Source organism: Malaclemys terrapin, chromosome 4 (genome assembly GCF_027887155.1).
Source record: "Malaclemys terrapin pileata isolate rMalTer1 chromosome 4, rMalTer1.hap1, whole genome shotgun sequence".
Classification (NCBI taxonomy): Eukaryota; Metazoa; Chordata; order Testudines; family Emydidae; genus Malaclemys; species Malaclemys terrapin.
This window is the reverse complement of record NC_071508.1, coordinates 16,416,245-16,426,601: the sequence shown is the minus strand read 5'-3', so window position 1 is coordinate 16,426,601 and position 10,357 is coordinate 16,416,245. Positions and strand designations below refer to the sequence as shown.

Below are 10,357 nucleotides of genomic sequence, written 5' to 3'. Positions count from 1 at the left end.
GGAGGTTGGGAAATGCTCAGACGCATTCGCTGTTCACAGTTGTCCCTCCATAGGTCTATTTCTGCCCCATGTCCTCACACTGAGCAGTCCCGTCCCACCCCACTGCTTTCTGGAGTTGGGTTGTACCCTCAGAGCATCCCAATGAGCATGGATTTGCTTCCCACTGAGTCTATAGTTAGCACTTACCCTTCAAGAATCCCCATTAAGCCATGGATTGCATACTCATTTTTTCATTACCAAGCCTCTCGTGGGCTGCAGAGTTGGAAGTCCCCTGCTTGAGTTTCCCTCTTTGGAAATGATGCTGGAGCCAAGGGACTTGTGGGAGTCATTCTGGAGTTTCCACAGAGGATGGTGGGAGTTTGGCCTCTCCTCCCACAGTTCCCTCGGGTGGCCATCTGGATTCCCACAAGGTCCTTCAAAATCACTCAGAAGGCATTGCTACTGAGCTGTGTACATGGAACTCTAGGATTGCTATCCCAGAGGGCAGTGCAGCTGAGAGGGTGTAGAACACTGTGATACAGTCTTCAATTACATGGTCACATACTATTTTTTCCATAGGGCCCCTCTTTGGAGATTTTGGAGAATTTAAGCTGCCAAACTCCAACATATCTCTATCTCCACTGAGCACGTGTGAACTGAGATTTTCAGAGGCTCATAACCTGGCCAAATTTGGGTGAATTTTTACATGGATGGTAAAAGACACATCCCCTGTTCCGGGGCGACCCGCACGCCAAATTTCAACTCCTTCGTTGAAAGTATGGTAGTACTAGAGCTACTCAATGAAAGCAGGTACGAATTTTTTTTAAAACATTGGCAAAGCAATGTATTCCCCCCTAGCCTCATTCCTTGAAATGGCCAAACTATTTAAGCTGAAACTTTAAAAAAAAAAAATCAGCTTGGGGTAGACAGTCATCATGAAAAATTTCAGCCTGAATGGTTAGATCGGCAAAGCTATAAGCAACTCAAACAAGGTCTTACAACAGAAATTATGATCCGTTCCAACGATAATAAAAGACCCACAACTCAAGTTAACATCAACGGAAGCTGCAGCACCTCTGAAAATTGGTCCCCTAAATATGTCCAAGCACGTCCGTCCCCTAGCTATAGTTGCAAGAAGGACAAGCTCAACAAATGATCTATTTACAAACCAGCAATTTTTATTTTATACAAACTTGCAAGGTACAAATGCATTTTTTCCCTTGTGAGAGATTGGATCTTTTAGTAGCTACATCTAAAACAAATGCTGTTGGGAAAAATACAAAGCAAACCACCACTGATTTAATTACTGGGAAGATTGGGGTGAAGAATTCAAGCTGCTGAAACGCGACAGCCATTTGACCATGGTCTCTTCGATCTAATGTTATAGTAGTTGTCATCTAAGGTCACTTTTATACAGAAAGAAAGACAGCAACATCACATCGTTTCTTGGATAATTTTATTTGTCTAACACTAGCAAAAATCTAATTTTTGCCACTCCTCCCACCCACCCCCAAAAATAATGTGCATAAATAGATTTTTTTTTTGATGCAAAGTTTTTTTGTTTTTGTTTTTTTTTTTACAAGAGTCACTGGTATATGAAGGTGTTATGAAAAATAACCGAAATAAAATTAAAATAATTAAAAACCACAGTTCCACAATACTGCAATATTGTGATCCTCAGCCACGCCACTGAGAGCTCACAGCTTGGACCATTGGAAACTCTTAAAGTGACAGTAGCAGGGATTGGTCACAGACACTACGTTGTTATTCGCATAGTGGGGAGGTTTCCTCGCTGTCCCCTCTACATCTACTAGGTCGTGCCTTAATGCCAGGAAGGTTCTGTTTAGGAGCTCCCTGTGTCCTTCGTGGGAATCCCTAGGCCTTTCAAGGGTGCTTACCAGTGGGGTTGCCTTGCTCCCCCACCCCTTCCCTTAAATGTACCCTCCCCTAGGAACCATGCTGTCGGAGCTGAGATGCAGGAGAGCCCTCTTCATGATGGGAGACTGGACTGACTGGAGAGTCAAGGGGGAGCCCGTTGGGGAGCTGACACTCTGGTGGGAACTCCAAGTTGTCTCTTGGTTCCATCCATGATGCAAAGACCACTAATGTCAATGAGTGTCTTTCCATTGATGTTGATGGGTTTTCAATTGGGCCGCTAGAAAAAATCCTCCTGACCATCCAACCTCTCTCCTGCCTCTGCTCAGCTCCTGCACCCCAGTTTGGTCCTGGGGGTTCTCCTAGCTTGGTTGCATTTTTCTCAGTTCAGCCACCCCCTTTTACATCTGGGGGCACATTCACAGCAAAGAAAGGCACATCCACCATGCAGAGACCATCCTTCCTGGGGCTTATGCCCTGGCGTATACCCTTCGGGTGTGTTGGTGAGGTTAGCAGCTGGACTACTGATAGGCAGCCCTCTGCACTAGTCACACCATCACCGAGAAACCATTCACAAAAGCAAAAGGAAGGTAAAAATGTAACATTGAAACTCAAGATTAAAAATCCCACATACAGTCACAAGGATCCATGACTGACAGCTGCGTACCAGCAAGACAACCTCTGCAATCCCCAATACGGTACAGTCCTATAGGTCTTCATATACTGTGCCTAGACGACCAGCTTTTCAGCATATGCAAATCAGCCTCGCTCTAATGACTTCAGAACGATGCCAATTTACACCAGCTGAGGACCCGGCTGTATATAGAGTGCTACCTGTTCAGTAACAGGGAAATAAATGCATCATTTCTCAAAACTTACAGTTTTTATATTTTATTTTAAATAAATTTGCTTTTAATAAAAGCAGAAAATATATATATGTATATTTAAATAGGTCTTTTTTTTTTTCTGATGAACTGGCAAAGAATCTCCTTTTGTAACTCTCTGGCGGGGCTGATGCCAAGAGCCCAGCAGAAAGAGAGAGAGAGAGAGAGAGAGAAAGTTAGCACAAAACAGTATCACCCAGAAAAGGAGAGAAAAACAAATATATATATATATATATATATTATATAAATGTATAATTTCCATAAAACATATATTAAGGCATGTATAGCAAAATAAAGGGCCAGCTTCATGAACGAACAGGGGCTGTTTGGGATTCCATTATGGGAGCAGGATTATTTTATCCCCCAGGGATGTTATATGTATTGCTAAAAGAAAGGAAGAAAGATTGATTCATAGATCTGATTCTGGGGAAAGTTCTGTCTCCTGGGATGTTTTGTGTATTGCCAAAATTAAAAATAGACAGATAATCTAGGGAGATGCTAGAGAGATCCATTGGGCAGAGAGGTTCTGTTTCCTTGGATTTTATGTGTATTGCCAAACTAGAAAGAAAAATGGATTCACAGGCTACAGCAGGCAGGCAGCCAGCTAGCTCCCATTTCACTCAACTGGTGGCATGCCTGGGAAGAAGTAGAAATCTTGTTAGGTGCTGAGCATTGGCACCTTCTCTATATTTCAGCTGGAGATGTGAGTTCTCAGATGCAATCAGGATCAGGCCAATGGAGAAAGAAAGGTAAGAAATAGATTGACCTTGATTACGCATCTCCATTGCGTTGCCTTTTTCAGAACTATCATCTGGAGTTTCAAGTGCTGGGACAAAACAGTTCTTCCTCCACGTAGTGAATTGACAGAGCCCCAGTCTCTAGTATAAGGTACAGAGCTTGATTGTCCACTCCTACACTCTGCTCTGAATTTATTTTGTCTTCATTTGAGTTAATCCTGATTTGCACCAGTGTAGGTAAGAGCAGTGTAGTAAAGGTGCAGAAGTCCAATACTGTCTGATGTTAGAACAGGGCATCTAACTGTACTGGAAAGTCCATAGGAAGAGGGGTTCTTGACAGGAGCTCAGATAATATTCACAGCAACACTGGGAAAGCTGGACACTTGAGGCTTTCCTATTTCAGGTCAGTTTCATTACACCAGATCATTTTGCATGCAGCCAGCAACATTTCACAGCTTTGCACTTGAAAAAGTAGATTTTGGAGTGAAAAAGCAAGCCCATATTCAACACAGATTGGTCTTAATTTTGAGCGTAGGCTTCAATTTCAGATTTGGGAATTTTAAAATTCCATTCTTGCAAAAAAATTAAATAGATTTTCAGGTTTCAATACAAAACCTGTCAATTTCACTGAGAATTCAAGGAAAATAATATTGCTGGGATCCCCCCCCCCCCCCCAAAAAAAGGGGGTATGGAATGAAATTGCAAGTATTTTTTGTGAAACACAGGGTCCAATTTTCAAAAGAATTCATCTCCCACTTAGGCACCAAAATAAGTGGCCAGATTTTCAGTGCTGTTTTGAAAATCTGCCCATCAATATCACAGCGGGAGCTGCTGGGTGTGGGCACTTTTAAAAATCTTGCCCATGTTTAAGTACCTAAATGGGAGCTGAGCACTTGCAAATCCACCGCCTGGTGGAAAATACATTTGCATTTGCATGCGGCCCTAATTTTGAAAAGGGACAAGGAAACCAACTTGGACAGAAAGAAGAAACCTCCTTCCTCCAAACCATTGCTTGAACTGAGCTGAGGTCTAGATGGACCTTCTCACTTACGAGTTTCCGTTGGGAAGCAGCCGTGCTGAAATAATGCTAGATTCTGCAGACCCCGATGGTTCAGGTAGTTCTGACAAGCTTCAGAAGAGCAGCCAACCTCTTGGATGCTTCTCTGAACTAGATCTCTTCCATCACCCCTGATACGTCCCCCCGAGATGACGATTCTCTCAATGTATTGGGGGGAACAATGAAGACACATCTGGAAGAGCAGGCTCATCTCATAAGGTACTGCAGGAATGGAGACGGTGCAGCAGTGACTCAGCACCATGCACACCTGATCTCAGTTATTCCAAAACGTTAGAGGAACTAGTCAACTCTCTGTTCTTCAGGAGAAAAGAATTTCCGGGGTATGCGTGTCTCAGTGCAGTGAGTTACGAGTGTCAGTTGCCTGCGTGCCGTTCCACATGCAAACATAGCAGGGAACCATAGAAGTTAGAGATGGGTATCTAGTCCCTTTCCCAAAGGCCAGCACAGGATTGTTCTCTATGCAGGGATTGCCAGACCAGGAGGCCATCCAGTGCAGTAGCCCAGTAGCAGCTGCTCAGAGAAAGGCGCAAGAACCCTGCAGTGGGCAATTATGGAATCACCTGTCCGTGGGGAAGCTTCTCCCTCGTCCCATCCATAAGAAGTTGGCTTCTAGCCTGAAAGCAGAAGGGATTAGATCCCCTCCCAGCTATGCTCCTATTCCCTTGGGCCTCACAGCTCTGGTGTCCCCTCCATTTTGGAGGCAAGGCAGTGCTTTCCAGATGGAGGCAAGAGACAGTGACAGCATCAACATGGTACCTGCCAAGACACTGCAGGAAATGCCCCTCTAGGTCCACTCAAGGCCATTCAGGACTAGATATCAAGAGCTAGATGGGGCACTCAGATCCAAGGTGATAAGATGCCCAAGAAATGCCACGGACAGCGAGACACTGCTGTTCCCTCAGCCACTTCTCCAGCGTTTTGCTCAATCTAGTATTAAGTATCTGGGCAGCAGCCCCCGATTGGAGAGCGAGCAAGCGAGCGTGTGTGTGTGTACATACACACACACACTGGTACCAGTTCCTCTCTTTCACTCCTCTCCCATCCCCATAAAAATGCAAGAAATGAGCATTGTGCTGGGTAAAACAAAACTCTGAGGAAGGGCACCTGTTGCTACCATCCAGAACCTGCTCTGGTCCAAGAGAAAAAAATATCCCGAAACCTGTCTCCCTTTCTTCTTGTCGTCTCTATGTGCAAACGGATCCCTCCTGTCCCCAGAAAGCATCCAGGCTTTGCCTGGTCACCAACACCAGCCACTTGGGCTCTCCTAGCCCTGTTCCCCTGTATCTTTCAGCTAATTCCCTTACTACATGTCCACATACATTGCACAGACCTGCTGTTCCACACCACCCTTCGCCCTGGGAGGTGAAACACTAGTATTTCACAGATACAGCTATGTCCTCTTAATTTTGCAGATCCCATAACCTCTCCCATTTTCTGCCCCGGAGCCTTTTCCCTCCTTGGCTCCTGTTTCCATCTGTCCATCCCAGATGCCCGCTCCTTCCTTCCCGTGGATGCACATGAGCGTGAGTGGAGAAACGTGGCTGGGCCAGGTTTCATGGGCGGCTAGCTCCAGAGATGAAAGATGCTAGTAGACGATCCAGGCCAAGGCCTGGGGAGGTGGAAGGGGTGTGGAGAATGGAGATGGGGTGCTCACGTCAGTGGAGGGCAAGAGCAAGCTCCAACTGCAGTGACGGCTCGGTCCCCGTGCAAAAGCCCCTTCGGGACACAAGCTTTGGGAGACAAATATTTCAGTGCGGGAAGCAAAGGGAAACGCCCCAGCCTCCAGTGAGACACCATCCCCTCGATGAGCTATTCCGGCCCTGGAACAGCCTGGTGGGTAGCTGCCAGATCCCCTGCCCTGAAGTTCACGCCGGCTGTGGAGTGGGCCCATCTCCCAGACTGCAACAGATCTCACGCAAAACCTCCATCGTTGCAGTAGCAGTGATTTACCAGCGCCTCTCTGCCGCTCTGTGCTCCAGCAGGCAGCCCACCCACAGCACTTCCTCCCGGGATGGTACACGGCCAGTTGCAGGGACTGGTGCAGAGATAAGGCTCCCGTGTTCTCCTTGGCGACAGGTGCCGACGCACAGCATCTTCGTCCTGGACGATCTCACCGTTGGTTAGTGGCAGGGGTTCGGGGAGAACCGAAAGCGATGAGCGAGGAAAGGTTTGGTTGTCGACTCGGGACGCACATGTTTGTGTGTTAAAACGTGGCTCCGTGGAACTTCACAGCATTCACAGCAGCCAGGGCTTGTGCTGGAGGGAGGAGAGGAGAGGGGAGAAGGAGTGAGAAAGCCGAGCCCTCCACCCGCCGGGAAGCGTGGCAGAGCTGCGCCTGCATCACGCCCCAGGGCAGGAACGCTCAGGAGCAAATGGGATTTTTGTCCACTCTTGAAAAAAATAAATGACCCTTTTTAGGCCTGGTCTTACTGAGGATTTGACCCAGACACAGTCACCTCAACCGCTGCACAAATGCAAAGCCGGGGTAAGGAAAGGGACGCCACAATCTCCACCTGTGCAAACCAGGGGGCTCTGCACCCCTGCAAACCACACTGCGCTGGAGTATCTATGCCAGGGGTGTGCAGTGCTGCTGCTCCACCTATGGCTAAAATCCCAGGGCAGAAAAGGCTGTTTGGTAACTGGCCACTTTCACCAAAAAGAATTAGGGACGTTTTGGAGGTAATCTAGTCCTGGTGACAGGAGCTGGGCCAACAGCCATGGAAAATAGGCTCCACTATTCATCCGCAGAGCAGGTCCAGCACAAGCAGCCTTTCTGCCCGCGCTGCCCTGCTAATGGGCCTCAGTCCAACCCCGGAGGGCTGTCCCCTAGGGATGGGAGGAGAATTCAGTCTCCATGGCCATTTAGTCCCCAACATCTCTGCTGAGGCTGCTGACAAGTCAGTGCCAGCTCGGTGCTGTGTGTCCACTAGCACTTGCACTGAGAACCCACTAATCTCATCTCACACAGGCCAACACAGCCACCAGATCGTACCAGTGACTCGCTACTGACTTGGCCTGGATTTGAACCTGTTACCTAGAGGCAAAGGGTTTCTGGAGCTCATGCTCATCCCGTCTCCTTGGGTTTTAGCCATCATTCCCAATGTCTGTTATTTACATGGCTTTGTCTATGCAGTGAAAGGAACCAGTCTCTCTCTCGGTGCAGGATGTGTCATTTTTCTTGCCTGTTTTCTCCTCTAATTTGCACCCTTGGCTTTCCGCTGGGGTCACTTCTAATTTACAAGTATCAAAGGGGTAGCCATGTTAGTCTGGATCTGTAAAAGCAGCAAACAGTCCTGTGGCACCTTATAGACTAACAGACGTAAAGGAGCATGAGCTTTTGTGGGTGACATCCGAAGCTTTCACATGTATCCGAAGAAATGGGTATTCACCCACGAAAGCTCATGCTCCTATACGTCTGTTAGTCTATAAGGTGCCACAGGACTCTTTGCTGCTTCTAATTTACAGTGGATCTAAGCGAGGCGAGAATTTGGCCCACAACATCCATTCAATGCATGGCAAAAGTAGGCTTTGGCGTAGCCAGGACCCACTTAGTCCTGGAATGGGCAGAAACCACCTGCTCCCATCCAACTGGGCTGCATTCTACCAAGTAACCGAGTCCTTAGTACAACTTAGCTACACCATTAGCTTTTCCTTTGTGCTCAGAAGGAAATCCTGGAGAAAACTCTTGATCCCGAAGAGGGATGGGGCCAGCTCCTCCACTGGTGGAAAGCAGTGTAGCAGGGTGGATAAAAATCAATGATTTTAAAAATAGACTTTTTAAAAATTTAAATCCATTTTTTAAAAATGTAAATTCAATACATTGTTCTTTTAAAAAATAAATGTATTTAAAATTAAAAGTGAAATTATGACAACCTACGTTCAGGCCTAAACATACTATAGAGGATTCAAATAATTTAATTTAAATAAAAAATATAATATTCAAGCAGTGCAAGTTTGCTGCCGAAGTTCTTAGAGAAAGTCAAAGCACTGAACTGGTTGAAGTCACGGGCTAAGCAGCTGGAACCTGAAGTGCAAAACTAGCTTTTGACAGCAGTAGTCTCTTCTGCCGGTGCAGAGAGATTATTTTCTTCACTTCAGTTTATTCAGTCAGTTCAGTTCAATGACTAATGCATTCAAAGCTGAGAAACCAACTAGAAATTGAAACAATGTGCAACTTTGCTCTCCTCTTCCAGCTAGGACTAAAAACAAGGTGTAAGAGGATCAGATCTACTAGTTCTAAAATCATGATGGACAGGGTGACCAGACGCAATCAGGGCTATTCACTAACTACAGTTGATGCTTCCTTTGTTTATCAAAACATGTTTTGCATTTAAAACTGATTTATTAAACTTTTTTTCTTCCGTATTCGGCACATTTAAGGTACTCTTATTTAACTAATAAAAACATTTTTAAATGTTCTTCTTGTGGCTTTTAAATTGAATTCTAATTTTCCTTCAATTAGCTTGGTACAAATCATGAGTAAAAATGAATCGTCATCTAGTTCATAAGAAATGCTTCATTCCCCATTTCCTAACATCATAAAAAACTACAATTCTGAATAAACGTATGGTAAGCAATATAACTGCTCAAATAAATGTGTACGGATATAGTGTAACATCCTGGTTAGCAAAAAGAAGTACCAAATTATAGCAGCCAATGAGAATCAACTTTATAATAAGTAAATAACTGAAAGGTATAAATGCAAAACAAAAATTAAAATTGGTTACTTAAATCAGGGTTTGTTGATTTAAAATCACTGTGATTTAAATCAATCCACCCTGCAGGACAGTTCCATTGACTTTAGTGAAGCTATGCCAGTTTATCCTAGTGGAGGATCTGACCCAGGGACTCAAAACAAGGTCCTGGACCCTCAGTGTTTCAAGTTCTAAGCCCCTTGTGCTTGTTCCATGGGAGTAGACTGGGCTAACGTGGCAGAGGAGAGTGTTAGCTCGGTGAGAAGCAACGTATGAATGGATGGGAAGAGGAGACTCTTGAGTGAGGTTCTCCCCATCACCCCTGGAGGCTGAGATGTACAGAGGATGAGATGAAGTACAATAGAAAAGGTGCTTACTTCATGGTTCAGACACGCATAAAATGGCTGCTGTCGGCGACCCGGGATGACTCAGACGAGAGGGGATTTGTCGGTGGAGTCGGGGAGGCTGGGGAAGAGGGAGGACTCGGGGTGGCACATTGAGCTGGAAACAAGAAATGGAAAAGGACGTGAAGAACACAGCGCTGCAGCTGGCAAGGGGAGAAAGGACAAAGCAGGGAGCAAATTCCAGAGGAAGGCAGAGAGGTTAGAGACGACGGGGGAATATAAAAAAGGAAGGAACTATGGTCAGAAACAACAGATACACACAAATGGTTCCCCCACAGCATGCACACGTGAGCGCCACACTGGGATCCTCATGGACTTAGGCAAAGATGGGAGGCAGCGCCTATCTGCAGGGAGATGGGCATGGGCCACAGCACCCCATTGCCAGTACAGCCCCCCACAACACACTGCACGCACCAGGGCTCAGGCGTTTCCTAGTCTGCGGTGAGACAGTGCAAAGCTTTTTGACCAGAAAAGGATGGATTATGTTGGTGACAAGTTTTGCAAAAAATGTAGTTTTGAAATTTTTTGACAGAGAAAAAGGGTTAATTTTTTTCATCAGATTTCCCCCCCAACACATCCCTTTCTTCAGCTGGTTCTACTCAAGGCCCCTGCAGAATGCCACTGTTCCATTGAAGATCCTGGGAAACAAGCCCTTCCAGAGAGGTGCCCAACCCAACCTCCTCCATCCAACATACACCATATTCTA

The 10,357-nt window shown here is 45.9% G+C and overlaps 1 protein-coding gene across 9 annotated transcripts in view; it reads right to left on the bottom strand.

Annotated features, from left to right (window-relative positions):
* Positions 1-1,135: 1,135 nt before the first annotated feature.
* The window catches only part of PLEKHA6 (pleckstrin homology domain containing A6), a 139,259-nt gene continuing 130,037 nt past the window's right edge, over positions 1,136-10,357 (bottom strand). For all 9 annotated transcript variants that reach the window (XM_054028752.1, XM_054028753.1, XM_054028745.1 and 6 more), the window contains 2 exons: positions 9,625-9,748; positions 1,136-6,809 (listed from right to left, as the gene is read on the bottom strand). In XM_054028752.1, the coding sequence (XP_053884727.1) occupies positions 9,633-9,748 (116 nt within the window). In that variant the 3' untranslated portion in view covers positions 1,136-6,809; positions 9,625-9,632. The remainder of the gene's footprint in view (positions 6,810-9,624; positions 9,749-10,357) is intronic.